Raw genomic sequence first — 20,336 nt, 5'->3', positions numbered from 1 at the left:
TTTGTGAATTTATAAAAAAATAAAAGCACAAACCACAGCTCTGACTTTACCCCAAACATTGGAGGTTTATTCAGATTTTCACAGCTGGAGAGAAACAAGGCATTTGGAATCATATTTTCAGTACAGTAATATACAATATCAAATGTACAACATTACAGAAATTGCAGTTCTCCAAAGAATGACATAGCTTATAATACATGTTGATTCACACACAAAATTTACAGCAAACAAACATGCGTGTGCAGTTTGCACGGCATCAGGCAGGCATTCATTTGAACGATAAAATCATTGGTCAATCACACGCTGCCTTTATAAGTGACAGACTTAATGACTGAAGATTTGTCATAGCGGTTCACTGTATTTCTGAAAAACTGAAGCCCCACAAAGTCAATCCCAAAAATCCTTTTTGGTTTCTGATTACAGAACACAAGCTACATCTGTGTGCAGAGTGTTGCATTTACAATGCTATTTCCATTTTTTGTAGTGAAAGGATTTTATCTTCACCACTGGAATGTTTTAAGATTTATATTAATCTTTGTTTACTCAGGGTAGATACACCGAGCACAATGGCTGCATTTTTAATATAATTCAACAGCTGTTTGTGTTTTCTGAAAAGTTTCTCCTCAACTGTTGGGATTAAGTACTTTGATCAAGAGCATCTTAACTGAATTGGTTACAGTTGTCGGGGGGGTAATGATACTTCATAAAGTAAAACCATCTCCAGAAACACTGGGAGCATATGGCAGTATACACAGTGCACAAAATACAGTAGATATTAAATGTGATCATGGAAAAAGGTGCAGAAAGTTAAGTTAAGGGAATATCATCAATTCAACAATAACAGTAGACCCACATATCAAAAATATTGGCATTTTCCTTTAGTTTTTCCTCACTGGGAGTCGAGCTACAGCACAGACGTATAAAAATGGATTACATTTATAGTGAGAGTGCTTTACGGTTTGAGTCTGGGCAGTTGAACAGGACCGGTCCAATAATACAGTTCAGAGGACCAAACAGAAAGTCTGATGAGGTTGCGGCTGGAACAGGAAGTGCAGGAGGTTAGAGGTGAGCCGGGACCGTCTGCAGAGCGTCTTCTGCGGTGCGCTTCACTTTCACATTCTGAAACAGTGATGAAAGAAAAGGACTGAGTTATAATCCTACATTCATTATGACATTTACATATTTTGTTCATTGACTACTTTTTGATATTCACATCTTGATCAAAAGTAAAAATGACTCGGATACAATTAGTTTAATTAAGGCAGAATTCATGCTTTCATCTAGTATTCATAGAATATATGAATGGACCTTATGGGTGCTGTTACAGTGGTTTTGAAATTACATCTTAAAAGTAGATTTACATTAAAACATGCTCACAGTTCAGAGCTCTTAAGTGCCACAGAACTATCTAAATTATTCATTTCAAATAAGCGACTTTAAGCAGGCAATACAGAAGTCAGTATTTTACTGTAGATAAAATACTTACTGCTTTATTGAGACAAATCACTCTATATCTTGCTGAACCACCACTGACATGTGACATGTAAAGCACTGTACTTATAGGCACATTATAATCATCGTCTGAGTGACAAAATAGCTGATCACTGATGTATTCACCAGAAGAAAGTAACAGGAGAAAGAGTGATTTTTTTGTTTTTCCAATTTAGATTTTTATGTTTACAATTATCTTCACAACACAAAAAGATCTGAAAAAAGTTACATTTAATGAAATAATTCAAGCATGTGTGTTCTCCAACAACCGGTTAACACTATTAGTAATTTACAGTAAACATCTTGATTCGAGTTGAGGTCTAGAGATTAAAATGTCGGTGGGCATTAACAGATTAACCCTTCACATTTAAGCAGAAAACAAGTTTTAACAGACAAAGTTAAGCTTAAAAAAAGCAACAACTGTAATGAAAATTAGATTGTGTCAACATATGCAGCAAAAACATATGTTGAGGTTAAATGTTTTTGTTACTTATATACATAACTATAAAAAACAGGTTTTATGTTAATACAAATCAGGGCAACATTCATTATTAAAAAAAACAATGATAAAAATGACATGGTATTTTAAGACACATTTAAAAACATTATTAATGGTTTGTTGTCATGTTCTCTCCATTCACCATTTATTCTGACACACACACACACATACGTTTGTATTTCTATACTTGTGAGGAACCTCTTTCCTTCGCCCCCTTAACCTAAACTGAATTTAAACCCAATTCTAAACTTGACCAAAACCAAGTCTGAACCCTCAAACAGCCCTTTGAAGGTCCAGCCCAAATGTCCTAAAAAATGTCCTCACTCCCAAAATCCAAGTCAAATTAGTCCTCACAAATGTAGACACACAGTACACACACACACACACAACTGAGGGATTTGTCCTAAAACTGGATTCCAGTTATGTAGTTCCTACAAAAGATGTAAAACGGAGGGAAATACGAGGTCCCTGAGAACTCAATGCACTGCAACTAGACAAAACACAAGCAAATGAAGAAAATATCTTCACCAATTTGACAGCACATGTGCAGAATTTAGGGGAAAAAGCTGCAAAGTGAGAAAGCACAACCAAATACAGAGATGCTGCAAGTCAGAACACAACAGAAAAGTAATGAACACACCTGGGACACGCTACTTGTTGCCATGGTTTGCATGATTCAGATATTTGCTGTTAATGTAGCGTTAGCCTTTTGCTGATTACTAGTTTACCAATACAATTCTGAAGCATGCAATGAGAATGTTTAGATAAAAAAAAGGTAAATTAGTTTATTTATATTAAGTGACAATAACTGTTTTTTTTAGAGCTAATTTCTGTTGTGTTCTGTGTGATTTGTAGAGTTTCTGTATTTGGTTGTGTTTTCTCTCTTCACTGCAGCGTTCAGTCTCATTTCATGGGCTTTTCTAATGTTGCAGTGCATTGAGCTCTCAGGGCCGGCTGCTCCGACTGAGAGACAAAAGTTAAATGAGAGAACGTTATAGCTGACAGGATGGAGGTAGGAGTGTAAATGGTAAGTGATGTCACAGTTGTCTTGATTGCTGTTGGGGATCACTGCTGGGTGAAGAGCGGGACGGATCAGCACTGATTGCTGGTTTGCTTCAAGAGGGAGGAGCAGACTAAACACGATGGAAGACATGCAATGTGTCTCTCCAGAAATCATTAAAGAAAGTCACACACAGCTTTTACAGTGGAGGTGTTTACTGCGAGGCATTCTCCCGAATCCGATGAAGTCTCCGGTGACAGATGAGCTGGAGGGAAAACGCTGTGAGGGGAATCACACCGGCAGCGGATTCAAGTTGGCTACGTCGTCTGCTGAGAGACATTTCTGAGTACTGCCTGGGATACCTACCTCTGGTCTGTCTCTATGTGTGTTCACAGAGTCCACGCCTAAATACACCGACTCCACTTTACATCCTGAGGAAGAGTAAGGAAAGTAAGAATTATTAATAGTTAGACCAAGTAGAGATCATTGGTCAAGTTATCTTTGGTCGTAATATTTGTCTCTAGTTGGCAGTAGGGATGCCAATTTTGAATTTTTCCTCAAACCGGTAGCCGACTCTCGTTAACCGACAAGATTAGTGCTTATTAGTGCTCAGCTTATTATTTCATTTTTAATATTTCAACTGATAGCATTAATCGGTCAAAATTTTTAATATCGGTTAACATCTCTACATAGGAGTGCAATTAAGAAATAAAAACAGAGTTATCCTATTATGTTTCAGACAAAATAATGCTACAGAAAACAAGGATGCACTTTTGGGTTACTTAGTGTGGAAGAATAATAATAGTCAATATTACAAGTCAATATAAGCCTAGAAATGACAGAACTCACCGTAAGCCATGGGGGTCAACTTCAACACCGTGTGCAAAGGGCACTTAAGATAAGGCAACTCATCTGTAGAGACAAACACAGAAAGTTATGAAACATCTTGGAAGTTTCAGGGTCAACGTGTACAGCATATTTTCATTTAAGGCTGCAAATGGGTCTTTTCAAGATGTTGCAATTTAACCAAAGAAAATATTTGTATGCCTCTGTGCCGGTGACAGCCTTCGACGAGCATTATGTTTTCGGGTTATCTATACCCATCTGTGAACGCGAAATCTCGCCTTGGACTCAAGGATGAACTTTCAACATACTACACTGACTTTTTTCGACATACTATACTATGATTTTTATTTCCATGAAATTTTTCCATATACTATACTATGACATTTTTTATGAAATTTTTCGACACAATATACTATGACTGTTTTCATGAAATTTTTCGACATACTATACTATGACTTTTTTTTAATGACATTTTTCAACATACTATATACTATGACGATTTTTCATGAAATGTTTTGACATAAAATACTGTGACTTTTTTTTTTCCAAGAAATTTTTCAAAGAACTATACTATGACTTTTTTCCATGAAAATGTTCAACATACTATACTATCATAAATCAGTAAATAATTAGAATATGTTTATACACTTTACAATTTTGTTTATGTCCTTCATACCTGCAGTCTTGTCCAGGAAATATGCAAGAAGACAACGCATGACAGCCTGGTGACAAACAACCAGAACATTCTCCTGTCTCTCCAACTCCATGATCACAGGCTCCAGTCGCTGCACCAGGTCTTCATAGGACTGACGGAAAAACACAGAGCCGTCAAAAACAGTTTACAGGACATAAACAAATCCATTCACCGCTAAAGAATAGTTACGAGACATCTGGAAGAATCAGGTTATCACCTCTCCTTTAGGATAGCGGTAGCGGTACTTGTCCTGGTCTCTCAGTGCAAACTCCTGAGGGAAATGCTCTTGGATCTCCTCGTACATCATTTCCTCACACACACCCTTTGTAAAGAGGGGAGGAGATATGTTTAGCTTGAGTTAACAAATGCTTAGAGGCTGTTGTATTAATTTTGATTAATACGGGAATCAACATACAGCATCTATTTCGTTGAGGGACTTCCACTGTTCGTATGGCCTTCCCAGGCTCTCCGCTGTCTGGATTGTCCTCTTCATCTGGCTGCTCCACACTTTTAGATCTTTGATGTTCTGGTCCTGGATGAATTTCCCCAGACTTTTGGCAAACTAGAACGCAAGAGACCAAATCCATCCATTGAGAACAATAATTTCTCTTCAAAAACCATACTGACATATCTACTAACTATAGCACTTTGTTGTACACGTTGTACCTTGAAAATCAATGCATTCTTATAGTAGGTAAATTTTACCCATTGGCGGTTTTAGGTATACAGCGACCCCTGGTGGTTCTAGTGTTAAACTCACACATGACTCGTGCTCTCATACAGACTCACCACACACACAAACACACACCTCTTTTCCTCTGGCGGACAAGCCAGAGTCTCCTCCGATCCTTCCCTTGATGTTGAGGTCGCTCTCCCCGTGGCGACACAGATAGATGGAGCGTGGCGTGATGTGGATGTTCATCAGGTAATAGACGATTCGGCTTTGGATGTGGTCAAGGACGCGGTTCACCAGGTAACGACAGCCCACGTCCATGATCTTTATGTAGGACAAATCCCTGGAGCAAGAGATTCAGTCAACTGTCTGCGATCTTGAGGAGGTAATTTAATCTGATCTGAAGTCATTTTGTGTTTCCTCACCTGTCCAGAACCTCGTCCAGAGGCTGGTAGGAGGACTCGTAACACTTGATCCTCTCCATGAAGTCCTCAATGGCCTCCTCTGTGTTGCAGTGTATGTAGTCTGGACTGCTCAACTTAACTTGCTACACAGGGAGAAACACAGGGAGAGGATGTGAGCAGAGAAAAGACGAAGTGCTGACACTGCTTTCAGCCATTTTCCTCATGGAGTTTGTTTGTTTAGATCTGAACCAGTCTTCTTGTTCTACACTTTCACTCTGACTAAGCCTTCATATGACCAAATTTTAAATTAAACTGCTCTTGGATTTGGACTAAAATGCCAGTGTGAAAATGCCCAAAAAACGTTGCAATGTCACGTTATCATTTGTATGGAGGACGGAATATAATAAATGAATAAATGACTTGATAAATAAATAAATAAATATGACAATTTAACTAAAATAAGTTTGGGGAAATTGTGCATAAATGCATGAATACATAAATAAATAAATACATACATTTAAAAATAAATATAAAATTACTAAAAATAAATAAATGCAAAAATAAATACATTTAAAATGTATGGAAAATAAATACATAAATAAATAAATAAAAGGGAAAATAAAACAGTAGAGTAAATAAATATGGGAAATAATATAAAGATAAATAAAGTACATACAATTAAAACAGAAATATCAATTTATGTCCCATTTTATGAATTAATTAATGGCTACATTTATTTTTAATATTATATTTGCTATATTTAATGACCTATTTATTTATTATCTATCAAGTTATTTATTTATTTAATTTTGGCAGGGTCCATCCTCTATACATCCTGTATGTAAGGAAGAGTGACAAAATAAAAACAGTACATTGTCTGCTTATTGTGTTTTCAATGATTTATACTGCATAGAATAAACAGAGAAAAGGCTTACCACTATATTTTGTGCAATGACGTCTGGGTCCTCACACACAGACTCCACAAAAAATACCTGCATTGATAAAACAATCTAGTAAACTTAGAGGCCATCAAGTCAAGATGACTGATTGAATTTGATAAAACCCTTCCTTGGTTAACGTACCTTGAACCCATTCTGCTCAGCGAACTTAACGATGGTCCCTCTTCTTTCTCTTGTTGTATTTGTGGCATCAAACACCTGAAATGGCAGGTAAAGAGATCATTATGCAGCTCTTATGTACAGTTGATGAATTGACATTATGATCATTTGCCATGGTGAACTCAGGGACAGCATCAAGGACTCACCGCCACCTGTCCTCCTTCGACACTCAGGTACTGCCGAACATCATTAAGTGCTGCCAACGCACACTGACTGTGGAAGGACAGCAGGCACAGAGTTAGTGAACTGCAAAGATCTGTAACATTTGTTAGCCAACTACATCGACTGCTGAACTTTCATTTAGGCTGGCACACTGTACAACATTTCAATCCTATCTTTAGGTGGTGTGTTGTAGACATTTTTCACGTGAAAAACAATATGAGACATCCTTGAATTATAAATGGCTTACACAAATTATAGTACAATGAACTTTACAGCCACAAACTACAGACCTAGGGCATTCAGAGGATGGATGGCTTTCCTAGGTATACTGACAGGACAGAAGTGCTCGCCACCCAATTGCTGAAAAATGCAATTCTTGCAGAAATCTCCAAATGTCAAAAGTTTTTGATACTAAATCACAGCATGGATTTTTCTATGGTGTTCCTCAAGGTCTTGGTGTCTTAATGTGGTATTCTGGAGGGATTATTATCAATTCTCAAGTGGTAAAAAAAGGTTAAATTTAGCACCAAATCTGTGTAACAAATGTTATCAACCCAAAAATTGCTCCAACAATTATACATAATAGAGCATGGGAATGGCCATCATATACTTCCATCATAATCTTCTAAATCCTTATATGCGTTCACAATTTATTTTAATTAATCAATTAATCAATCAATTATTTATTATTTAATCTTGTCACACAGTGCTGAGCTGCATCTCAAATTAATCTTCAGGTTCCCAGCTTTCAGATGATGTACACCACTTCTGTGACATGTGACATATACTGACAAAAATGGGTCTATGAAAAAGAGGAGGGGAGTGGAAAAGGTTAAAAAAAAATCTGTGTGCACAGTAAGTTAAAGTTGAACCAGACTCAACTCAAAATCTGGCAGGCAAACAGACAATTTGGGTAATATCATTAATGTAGTTTAGGTCCTAAAAACATACTTTTTCTGAAATGGACTACAGAATTATTTACAGAAATATAAGTTGTTGCCATCTGATCTATAGATATACGTCATGCAATAGTAGCACAGCCTTACATACTTTTCACTCAGCTTTTGCTCCAGTGCATTTATTTTCATATAATACCAATACTGTAGGATACAGTACTGTGGTATTATGTAATTACTGACTGTATATCAGGCTGGTCAACCGTATGTCGTAGAGAGCCAAAAGTCTGCAGGTTTTCATTCCATCCGGTCACCTCAGCAGGAGACTTCACAGACGACCTCCTCCTTTCTACTTGATGGAGTTATCAGTGGGTTAAGTCTTTGGTTGTAATGAAAACCTGCAGACTGTTGGCTCGTCACTGCTCATGGTTGGCCAATCAGAACAGACTTACCGTCTGATTTTTAACCCCTCTTCATTATCTGGACGGAAGAACTCAAAGGACTTGTAGATCTTCAGACACTCCCTCCGGTACTGGCCAACGTTGAACTCTGTTTCAGATGAACATTTTGTATTTTTAAAAAGATTGGAGTATAGCTTGTTTCTACTGTAAAGTTATATGTAAATATTAAATATTGTAATATGTGTGTATGTGATGGGGGTGCAGCTGGTACCTTTGGTTGGCACACCTATCCAGTTCAAGTAGCGCGTGAGCTTCTTTGAAATGTAAGTCTTCCCTCGAGCTGGAAGTCCGACAGTCACAATGAGGGTCGGGCAGTTTGTCATACACACTGTATGAGAGAGAGAGAAAAACACAGACTTGTAATGGATTTAACTCACTTCTCACACATTTAATTAGCTGAGCATGGCTTGTCAACATTATTCCATTCAGCAGGAGATTAATTAGTCTTGAAAGTTGCTAATAATTACACCAGATAGTGAGAACACTTCTGCGTGACAGTGACTCACATTTCTACAGAAAATCACTCCCCAGGAAGCGGCGATATCGTTACTACAACAACAGAAACAGTAAACAAACCACATGCTTCTCTAGACCATGAAACATTTTAATCAGCATTTCAGATTTATGTCCTATCGGGGCTCGAGACTAGCTCTTAAGGAGAATGAGATAAAGGGATGACAAATGAACAAACGACTGGATACCAGGATGAGATTAGCATGTACATGTAAACAGCAGAAGGTGTTGTCTCCAATTTGTCAACCCTCACGCACTTCTGAGGAAGCTGACCAGAGCTACAGGATGGTTAATTACAGACAGCAGCATCATGTTGAGAACAATAAAGATCTCCTTGTAAAGCATGCCGTACTGGGCTCCCAAGTACGGGGAAATTTGGAAGCTGTATCTCTGAACGTTGAGGGATGTTTTTGTAAATTACATTTTGTTATCTAAACATTTTGTTCTTATTCTTAAACCTGCAGCAGGCAGTATATTTTTGGCATCATTGGGCAACAATTCCATAATAAACTTTCAGCATATTGTAATTCAAGTGTTCTGAGAGATAAGTAGACTTATGCACCTCCTAATGGCTCTGTTTTCAGGCTTTAGGAACCGGGCATGCGATTAATCGATGCAGCTTTACCACATTTTGAATTCTGCTGACAAATTATTTCATCTAATTTCCTTTAATTGTTAATTGCTTTATTTATTAATTTGTTTTGAATTAAAACTCAAATTTTTAATACACTAGTTTAAAAGTATTGGCTCAAAATGCCAAATCCCAAAAGCTTATAGAACAAAAACCTTAGTAGTCACAACCCTGAGCACTTCCCCCTGCAGGACAGTGTCCTCCTTATGGTCACTGAGACACTCCCTCACCTCACAGACCACATGGGACAAAGGATTCATTAACAAAGAGACTCTTGCAGTGAGTAATGAATACTAGGCAAAAAAAGAGAAGATAAGTAGATACAGTTGAAGCAGGTGTTTAGTGCCGGATGCAGGACTTGACTGCTTGTTTGAAAAAGAAACAACAATGAAGAAAGCAGAGCTTGACTCAGCAAAAAACAAGACGACCAACAGAGAGAGAGCAAACCAGACTGAGAGCTTCAATAAAAACACAGCTGCAAGAGCGATTCAAATGCACCTCTGTCCATGTGATATTATGGGGCAAACTGGATTAGCTGGATTAGCTGATGCAACACATGCCCAGCACAAAAAAAGGCAAGAATATTCAGCACTTTATTCGTGCGCAGCATCTAAAACCACCGTGCGCAAATGGCACATAACGGAATATCTTTATGACAGACTGGAATTAGGAAAACATGAATAAAATGTAATATGATTAAAAAAAAAAAAAAAAAGGAGAATATTATAGCAGATGCACATCAACTGGAACTATGAAAACATTAATTAAATGTGATTTAAAAAATAAATTAAAAAAGGGGAATATTAGCAGATGCACATCAACTGGAACTATGAAAACATTAATTAAATGTGATTTAAAAAATAAATTAAAAAAGGGGAATATTAGCAGATGCACATCAACTGGAACTAGGAAAACATTAATAAAATGTAATATTATAAAAAAAAAAAAAAAAAAAAAAAAAAAGATTTGCAGATGCAACTCCCAGTCCCATCCTCTGCAGCACATGCCGGCTGCCGGCTGCATCTTACCGCGTCTCTGAGCTATGTGTCCGTTCCTGCTGCAGGGCATCCAGACCTTAATGAGCGGGTTCTGGGTGAGCTCTCCTGGAGAAGTCTCCCTCAGGAACTCCTCGTTGTCTAACATCCTGGATGCTGGATGATCAGTGATGTTACCCTGCTAGTGTGAGACTGATGGAGGGGTGGAGGATGGATGTCACATATCAGCTGAGAAACAGCAGTTTCTCGTTACCGTAACGACTGGAGACGGAGCGCAACACGTGAGTGAGTGAGGGAGCAAAACAAGGAGCCATGCAGGTACAGGATGCAACTTTGCTTCACCAGCATTTCACTCGTGTTATTTTAACCTCAACTAACTGCCTCGATTGTTATTTCCAGTTATTTACCAATGTCAGTGTTATACCAAGCATTTATCACAGATATGTTTCCAATTTAATTTATCAGCACATAAACACATCTTCTTTTTCCTTTTATTTTATTTATTTATTCATTATTATTATTATTAATATATATATATATATATATATATATATATATATATATATATATATATCTTTTTTTATTCTTTTTTTTCTCTTCTTCTTCTTCTTATTTCATGACTTATTTATTTTTCAAAATCGTGCAACCCTAATAGAAATATAATGTTTGACAATCCTAACTCAAGGTCTACTTACTATCTTTTCCAGAGCTTAAAAATAAATAAATAATGTGAATTTAACCAGTCCATTGAAAATGCCAAAATATTGCTTAATTCACAAATAAAGGATATCTTTCTTTTGTCAATCATGTCAATCAAACAAATGTACCATTATTCATAGAGAGATATGGATGGGGGGGGGGCATTGTTTTTGTTATCTTATATTGTTTTGGACAGTCTTGTGAAGTTTTACATTTTACTGAACTTGTTGCAGCCAATGCATTTCCTTGAATTCAGTATCCAAGACTAAGAAAACCAGAAACAAACATCTCACTTCTAAGAAACCCTTTTTCCAGGGTTTACCGTAATGACGCGGAGAGTGCGCAAGAGAAGCTGAGCAGACGTTCAGCTGTTCACATGCAGCACACATGGGCAGTGAATGCAGCTGAGAAGGGAACCAATCAGAGAGGTGACGAGGAGGTCCAGCAGCCAATAGGAGAGGCGGGTCGGCTTTATGGAGGGCGTGCTGACTGCTGGGAGCTCAGATAAACATCCTCAACAAAAACCAGCATATAGACACATGTTTAACACAACCCAGTCATGAGACCCACAGAGAGCACCAGATCACACACACACACAGCCCAGATCACACACACAGCATGCTTGTGGCAAAAGTCATCAACAACTTCAACACCATGTACATTTTTTGTCAACTAAGGATTTCAATCAGCTGCTATTAGCTTGGGAAAAAAACATTATTATTATCATCATTATTTTTATTATTTTTTTAAAAGTCATCCACACTACAGTTTAATTTATTGGTCAAAACATAATTAATTAAGAGCTGCAACTAACGATTATTTTCATCAATGTATAGCTTCATATTTTCCTGATTATTGATTCATTGGTTGGTCTATACCAGGGGTCAGCAACCTTTACTATCAAAAGAGCCATTTTAGGCAAAATATAAGTATATAAGTCTAATGCAGTGAGGGCCAATGTGCAAATGTACTACGTAGTATTATGACCATAATACTACGTAGTACATTTGCACATTACAGGAAAAAAAAATCGGAGATTTCCAGAATAAAGTCATAATATTACGAGAAAAAAGTCATAACTTTAGGAGAAAAATGCCGTAATATTACGAGAATAAAGTCATAACTTTAGGAGAAAAATGCCGTAATATTACGAGAAAAAAGTCATAACTTTAGGAGAAAAATGCCGTAATATTACGAGAATAAAGTCATAACTTAACGAGAAAAAAAGTTGTAATATTACGAGAATAAAGTTATAACTTTACAAGAAAAAAAGAAAATAACACGTTAAATTACTACTTTATAATATTATGACTTTATTCTCATAATACTACAACTTTTTTCTCTTAAACTTATGACTTTATTCTCTTAAACTTATGACTTTATTCTCATAATGTTACGACTTTTTTCTCATAAACATTTGACTTTATTATCATTATATTATGACTTTTTTTCTCGTAAACCTATGACTTTATTCTTGTAATATTATGACTTTATTCCCGAAAAATCTAATTAATTAATTTTTCCTCAATGTGGGCCTAATACTCCGTCGTACCATAGACCTACAACAATGATAAATAAAAATGAAATTCAAACAAACAGTTATTCATTTCCATGTTTAAAAATCCACAGGGAGCCACTGGAGAGGGGCTAAAGAGCTGCACGTGACTCCGGAGCCGCAGGTTGCGGACCTCTGGTCTATACAGATGTGTTTCTGTGCAACGTCATCACAGGGATGACCAACCACAGAAAAGATGGGTTTAAAATGTTTATTATTCCGAGGGGATTACAAGCCTTTGCTAAAAAGTGATTTATTTATTTATTCTTCAGTTTAATTTATGTATTTATTTTTTTTATTTTTTTTATTTATGCATTTTTATTTATTTATTTTTGCATTTATTTTGTATTAATGTATTTATGCATTTTTATAATTTATGCTCGATTTCCCCAAACTTATTTTTGCTAAATTAATGACATTTATTAATTTATTTATTTATTAAGTCATTTATGTATTTACTCATTTATTTTTTATTTTGGCAGGTTCCATTCTCCATAGTCCCAAGCCAAAATATGTGCAATTAACATTTGTATAAATAAAACAATAGATGGAAACTTTAGAGAAAATGTTGACTACAGCAAAGTCCCGTTTGAGACAAGAAAAAAGGAAGTCCAGTACAGCAGCCTTGCACAACACTTATTAGCAACTATCTATATACAACTGGTTCAAGTTTCACTCAAGTAAGGATGAATCATATCAAATTTACAACATCCTGAGTTGTAGGGTTCTTTACACACCAACACTGGTAGTTGAGAGACAATGACCACAACCTGTAACTCAAGTAGCACCCCCCTCAACCAATGCTGCTAAAAATACAAGCACAATTCCTGCTTTACACTCAGACTGCATTTTCAAATGACCTTTTCAAAACACTACACACATTCTCTACATTCGGCACAATCTTCATGAATAAAATCTCTTGTGTTCACATGGAACACGCTGCCATTAAAAATGCAAAACTTAAATTTCCTACTATCCATCATGAGTCCTCCTCACATGGGCAAACTGCACAGTTGTTCAATTAGAGCTTTGGTAATAAAAGGGCCACAGGTGAGCTCTTGTGTTTTGGAGCAATGGATGCCAATATAGGGGAGAGAGATATAGAGGAGTGAGAGGAAGAGGAGGAGGACTAGGAAGAGGAAGAGCAAGACTAACGAAAGTCATAATCTCTGATGAGATTTTGGCCACTTTGGTTGGTCTAACAATGAGGGAAACTGAGAGTACAACCAAACGTGAGCAGGTTCACAGTAGGTAAGAAATATACTCTCATTACAGTATTGTACTGCATATCAACACAGTATTCAATGATTACTGTAGTACAGTATTGCAAATGGTCCGTAGTACTGTAAACGGAAAGCATGCTTCATATATGTATGAGATTGGGTACTATAATCTAGTACTGCACTGATTGATCAATTAGTTGTCAACAACTATTAAATCGTCAACTATTTTGATAATCGATTAATCTTTTTGAGTCATTTTTAAAAGGAAAAAAAAGTCTTAATTCTGATTCCAGCTTCTTGAATGTGAATATTTTGTGGTTTCTTTACTCCTCTATGTCAGTAAACTGAATATCTTTGAGTTGTGGACAAAACAAGACATTTCAGGACGTCATCTTGGGCTTTGGGAAACACTGATCGACATTTTTCACCATTTTTCTGACATTTTATAGACCAAACAACTAAACGAGAAAATAATCGACAGATTTATTGACTGAATGAAAATAATCGTTACCGCCCTACTATATTCCCACCTACACAGTATTTACAGCATTGGCCAATGAGAACACTGCCTGTGATGTTGATGAGGTGCTGTGGCCAAACAAAAGACAGGATGCAGACTAATTTTTACTTTCACATTTTTCTAATGTTTGTTCTGTATGTAGAACACTTTAAACATTGGACTTTGTGTTTGTTGGGATGTATAGAGTATATTGGGGGGAAAAAACTATTTAAAAAACATGTTTTTGTTTTTATTACGGTATCTTTTGAGTTTCTATATTTGAGTATAACTATACAAATATTTTACAACTGACTACTGTACATACAAAATAAATGTAACACTGAACATGCAAAAGGCACACGTCTCCTGATAAGGCATTCATACTAGTGTTTTCCATTCATGATGGTGTTTTACATTGAGCAGTCTAATGTCAAATGTCTACTCATATGATGGTGTGTGTGTCATTTGAACACAAAATACTATAATTTTTAGACATTTTGAATGCTGTTTCATTTAGCAGGAAATGTGTGGAGTTTTGACTTTTGTGTTTTTGGGGATTTTGTTTTTATAGAGAGAATATGCTTTAAAAAAATGTCTGTAAACAATTGAGAAACACTGTAATACTATAGTAATACTATAGTTTGTTCTCAGCCCAAATGAGACTTTATGTAGTGTGAGAGCTGTAACACCAGGTGGAGCTGTGTATTCACTTTTAAAGGCCACGAGTTTGGACTTCAGTGAAGTAGATAATGTAGTTGAGATAAAGATGTATCATGCTGGCAGCTGTTATCAACTCAGCATCTACTGTGACAGTAAACACATCCAGAGGTCAGATGGTGCTGCCGTCAGGGACAGGCAGCATGTCAGCAGGACTAATCCCATCAGCAACACACTTCACTACAGAGCTTTCTAGCAACACTCACACACACACTGTACAGGCCTTTGAGTTGGTAAAGGTTATTTTTCAACACGCACGCACGCACGCACGCACGCCTTTGAGTTGGTAAAGGTTATTTTTCCACCACTGATTTAAAAGCTGTTTTATTGACAGTTAAAGTAAATACAATACATGTAAATACATAAATAAATGTACAATATTTAAATAAATACAACATATCCAGTATTAAGCATTAATAACATATCTCTAAGCTCGACCTGCTTTAATATTGCATCTAAAATAGATGATTTGGCTGTGAGAAAGAAAATTAAGAACTACCTAAATAAGCAATCAAATGGATACATTCATAAAAATACAAATTAAGAAACTAAATTCTATAAAGTATCTCCACCTTTAATGTCTTGATTACATTGTAGCTCGCTGGCCTGCTTTTACTACCTCACTGCAACAAACAGGTCAGGGCTCTGTGCTGGCAAGTCAAGTTCCTCTGCACCAAACCTCAAAAACCATTTCTTTAGGACCTAGTTTTGGGAGGAAGAAGACATTTCCTTTTTCAAGATCACAGTGTCCCTGTACACAAAAACAGCAGCACACTATTGCCTAAAATATCATTGCATGTTGTACCAAGATGTCCATTAACAAAAACTATAGGATCTATCCCTCCAAACCATGAAAAACAGACTCAAAATGAAAGTATGTGGACAAGGGCGTTCACATGAAGCTCAAGGTGACACCTTAAAATAGCTGGTTTTATCCAATCAACAGTCAGAAACACAAATATATTAATTTTGCACTGATACAAGCTTAAGAAAAACAGCAAACACCCACACTGGAGATGCTGCAAACAGAGAATTGTTTTGCATTTTTTGCTTTAACAATTATTTCATTATCAAATATGTTCAATTCATTCTGTGTCTATATCAACTATGATTCATCTTTTCGGTACTAATTCTGTATCTAGTGTAATCGGTATATATATGTTCTTTTTGTGTGTTACATGCGACAGAGGATGACAGCAGAGGGGTTTTCATCAGAGCCTGAACTAGCGAGATTCATTTCTCCATTGTGCAGAAATGTCGCAAGAATAAAAATATCACAAACAACCCTGCACTTGAATGCTCCCAGATGCAAAACATCAGCAAGATCAGCGCACTGCGCAGGCGTACGATGACTGCATCACACATACACATGTAGGCTACAGCAGCTCTGCCTGAAGCCTATAATGAGATTCTGAGCGAGCTGGTGAACTTTCCCCCAGATAGAGAGCAGACACAGGGAGGGAGGGCGAGAGGGAGTGAGGGAGGCGCAGTGAGCCAGCGAGCGAATCCATGAACAAGGATGAGAAGGAGTGCTTTATTGTGATTATTCAGAGTAGAGATCTGACGAAAATAAAAACTAAGAAAATAAGGATTATTGAGTATAATAGAGGGGTGGAAATAGAGGGTGGGAGAAGGTACTGCAGCTGGCAGCGTCTGAGGCATGGGCGTAAATATCTTGTGCGGTACAGCCACTGTGGAGTGCATTTAGGGATATAATCTGTGTTGGGTCTGCTGCACCCACTGAATCCTCTCTGTCTGCAGTTATAAACAAATACGGGCTATGTGGGCACTCTAGAGACGAAGCTAACTCAATGCTTTCACACCCAGTGTGTTGTTGACATCATATTTACATCAGCAGGGGCAGCTTAATATATGCACTTAAACAGTAATCACCATACAAACCAGCTAAAATACAGCCGTTTTTCATTTGTTCTTAAAATAACTATATCAATAACACAAGTATGCAACTTTATACCATGTTTTTCCTGTTTTTCTGCTTAGCCCCACCTCTCTGTGATGCTGGCACACAGACAAGCCAGCAGAGCAATGTTTCCTACTCACCAGCACAGCCTGAGCTCTGTTCATCCCTCCTACATCTGCCACAACATTTAAAACCACTGTGACCACATTTGCACAAGCAACAGCCGCGAATCCGTACCTCAAAAGCCTATCAGAGACTTGTTAGAGTTTGTCCTCTCTGCATGGCGTTTGTCAACATGACAGCACGGTAAGACAATTTTAAACAGGCCCAGGCGTCATGACGAATATGAGTTGCGTAATGGCCTATTCTTATAATAACTGAGTCACTGGATTATATAGGCCATAGTACAGTATTAGCATCGGTTCAGCTGCCATTCATATGAACATAATCCTTTGTACTATGTGAAGTATTCATCGAGGAACCTCAATAACAGGCAAAATATAGTAGGCTGGGTTGACAGCATGCAAAAGTTAACACAGAGGAGTTCAGGTACCTTTAACACAAGCCAGCTAGGCCAAATGTGGGACTAAAAGTATGTTTGTGTGGGACAATGTGTGACACGTTACTAATGCTGAGCGGTAGTCTTCAATTTCAATATAGTGTCTATTGGATAAAAGACAGATTTTAAAGAAGAGTCTGTCCTGCAGTGGTTTGATGTGGGACATCGTCTCAATATGTGGAACGTGGGACAAGGGATAAAAATGCTGTGCAGTCTTTCATAAAGTGAGACACCTGGTCACCCTAAAGCCAGCAGCACCCATTAGACCAGGATTTTGGAGCCAAATTAACACTGAAATCTCTTCTCCATCTGTCCACAGCCACTGCTACACATGCTACTTAATCAATCTTTGGCTACAAGAATCACTATAACAACAATAAAAGACAAGTTTAAAAGCAATATCCTTTGAAACAAAACAGTTGTGTGAGCCATAGGCTATATGATATGGGGAGCTCCTAAATTAGTGATGCCCAATGTTTAATTAAATTGAGCCTGGAGGTCAGGGTTAAGGTGACCAGGTGTCTCACTTTATGAGGAACTACACAGCAATTTTATCGGCTCTAGTTTTCAAAAGTCAAACCACTGCAGGGCAGACGCTTTTTCAAAAATATGGCTTTTATCCAATGGCTGTGAAGAAAGCAGGGAGGGCTGTCATCACGTCGCTCAAGTGCAGGTTAACCTGTCTTTGATACACTACGGCCAACGTTGGAAAAAAATCACAAGCCATGCAGATTTAGGCAGAATATGATGGAAACTACCACAAAGAAAAGAAAAAATGCAGCTACAAAAAAGACTGTTAAACTATTTATAACTGGGTGATGCTGGTGGACAGTCATTCTCAAAGAGTTCTTGCAAAATGTGTTATTTTTCAACCAGAGGGGCAAAACATAGAGATGTTACAAGATGAAGGGGTGGAGTAGAAATGTTTATTTAAGTTAGATATATCAAAATTGAAGACTACTCTCATCCTCTGTCTGGTGAGTTCCAGCTTCTCCCATCTGGTCGGAGGTTTAGGGTCCCAAGGTGTAGAACAAAGCGCTACAGGAACAGCTTTGTTCCAGCTGCAATTGATCATTTAAATAAGTCCTAGCAGCTTTTGCACATATTTATGAAAAGTTTATCCCTTTTCTCATTTTATTGTCTTTTTTGTCCTGATATATTTCAGTGTTTTTTTATATTGTTCTTGTGGCCTTCTTCTCTTTTTGCTGGGTCCTGATCCCAGTAAGCCTTTTGAGTACTCTTTGTCATGTCTTTGGTATGTCTGTCTCTTGTCTGTGCTCTACCTTATTGTCAATACGGAAGCCATCCTCTATTTTTGCTGCAAAACAAATCTACCTACGGGTACAAATAAAGTCACCTGAACCTGAACCTTCTTCTCAGACTTGGTAACGTGTCTCACATTGTCCCACACAAACATACTCTTTGTCCCACATTTGGTTTGTTGGGATCTGGTCACCTTATAGTCAAAGTCTATGCAAAGATGACATCTAATCATACATTTTACTCTCTCTTCCTGCTACACAGTGTGGTCAGACATTACTTTTTACATATATGAGCAGACCCATAATAACAAAAACTAACTCTAGTCTAGATATTGTTCTTTTTATTATGGGTCTGCTCATAATAACAGAAACTAACTCTAGATATTGTTATTGTTATTTTTATTATGGGTCTGCTCATAATAACAAAAACCAGCTCTAGATATTTCTCAAACATCTTGAGTCCCAGATTAATCTCTCAGATCTGTCTGGAAGTCTTTGACACATCATAATAAAGTGATAGTTGACCATGTTTACATCCTGTCATTAGTCCATACCAGCTAGCTCCCAGGCTATAAGCTACCCAGCAGCTGCAGCCAGGCTTCATTAGCAGCAGATAGGAGGATGCTTCTCTACCAACGCGTCAACCTTACTGGCAGACTACTTCTTTGCTAAATGAAAGCTGAACTACTCAGTGTTTCCCTCACACTGTGCTGCTGCAGCCTGTCAGCTCTGGAGCTCTGGAGCATGCCTACGTGACACAGACTTGTTTACTTCATCCGCTTGCTACTAGCCCAGCTGCTCTGAGTGGAGCGCTCACACAGCACTAGTGTGAACATATTTATATATATATAAATATAAATATATATATAAGAAGAACAACAGAGAGAACTCTGCAGGAGTTTGCATCCTACCTGCTCTGTCCCGCGTGCGGCTAGATACCCTCATGGTTCCGGTTTACAGCGTCCTGTTCCCAGCGTGCTGATCCGTGTTGAGTCTCCAGCAGCTCAGCAATGAATGAAGAGAGCGAGACAGCTGAGACAGGCGCGCGCTCATCAGCGCTTCCATACATACTCACGTGCGCACAAGCCCATCCACTTGTTATTGTTTACTATATATATACAGTATATATATATCCTCATGCACCTCCATCTTTACCTCTACCCTTGTCTATATATATATATATATATATGTATATATATAAAAAAATATGAACAAGGGTATATATATGTTTATATATATATACATATATATATTATATATTATATTATTATATGATGTATGTATATAATATATATATATATATATATATATAATATATATATATATGGGTCTATATCCCTCACAGGTACTGCATTTAGCATAAAAAATATGAACAAGGGTATATATATGTTTATATATATATATACATATATATATTATATATTATATTATTATATAATGTATGTATATAATATATATATATACATATATATATATATGGGTCTATATCCCTCACAGGTACTGCATTTAGCATAAAAA

The 20,336-nt window shown here is 37.1% G+C and overlaps 1 protein-coding gene across 4 annotated transcripts; it reads right to left on the bottom strand.

The window, feature by feature from the left end:
- Window positions 1-41: 41 nt before the first annotated feature.
- Window positions 42-19,882, bottom strand: pfkfb4b (6-phosphofructo-2-kinase/fructose-2,6-biphosphatase 4b). Of its 4 annotated transcripts, none has more exons than XM_037785705.1 (14): window positions 10,417-10,531; window positions 8,456-8,572; window positions 8,236-8,332; window positions 6,872-6,938; window positions 6,690-6,764; window positions 6,543-6,599; window positions 5,629-5,750; window positions 5,339-5,546; window positions 4,946-5,092; window positions 4,748-4,852; window positions 4,513-4,642; window positions 3,840-3,902; window positions 3,357-3,421; window positions 42-1,119 (listed from the first exon to the last, which is right to left on the bottom strand). In XM_037785705.1, the coding sequence occupies exons 1-14, from the start codon at window positions 10,529-10,531 to the stop codon at window positions 1,060-1,062; spliced, it is 1,428 nt and encodes a 475-aa protein (XP_037641633.1). In that variant the 3' UTR covers window positions 42-1,059. The 4 variants fall into 4 exon arrangements, with proteins under 4 accessions (XP_037641633.1, XP_037641641.1, XP_037641615.1 ...); XM_037785713.1 differs by lacking the exons at window positions 42-1,119; window positions 10,417-10,531 and adding exons at window positions 1,646-3,269; window positions 19,730-19,882; XM_037785687.1 differs by lacking the exon at window positions 42-1,119 and adding an exon at window positions 1,646-3,269 and having other exon boundaries at window positions 10,417-10,604.
- Between the last annotated feature and the right edge of the window lie 454 nt (window positions 19,883-20,336).

The sequence above is a fragment of the Sebastes umbrosus genome, chromosome 1 (genome assembly GCF_015220745.1).
Source record: "Sebastes umbrosus isolate fSebUmb1 chromosome 1, fSebUmb1.pri, whole genome shotgun sequence".
Taxonomy (NCBI): domain Eukaryota; kingdom Metazoa; phylum Chordata; class Actinopteri; order Perciformes; family Sebastidae; genus Sebastes; species Sebastes umbrosus.
This window is presented reverse-complemented; position numbering and strand designations above follow the sequence as displayed.

Coding starts and splice junctions, on each gene's coding strand:
- pfkfb4b (XM_037785687.1), bottom strand. CDS start 10,531: ATGTTAGACAACGAGGAGTTCCTGAGGGAGACTTCTCCAGGAGAGCTC. Junction 8,573..10,416: donor ACACATAGCTCAGAGACGCG/GTAAGATGCAGC, acceptor TCTCTCATACAG/TGTGTATGACAAACTGCCCG. Junction 3,270..3,356: donor CACATAGAGACAGACCAGAG/GTAGGTATCCCA, acceptor TTCCCCTCACAG/CGTTTTCCCTCCAGCTCATC.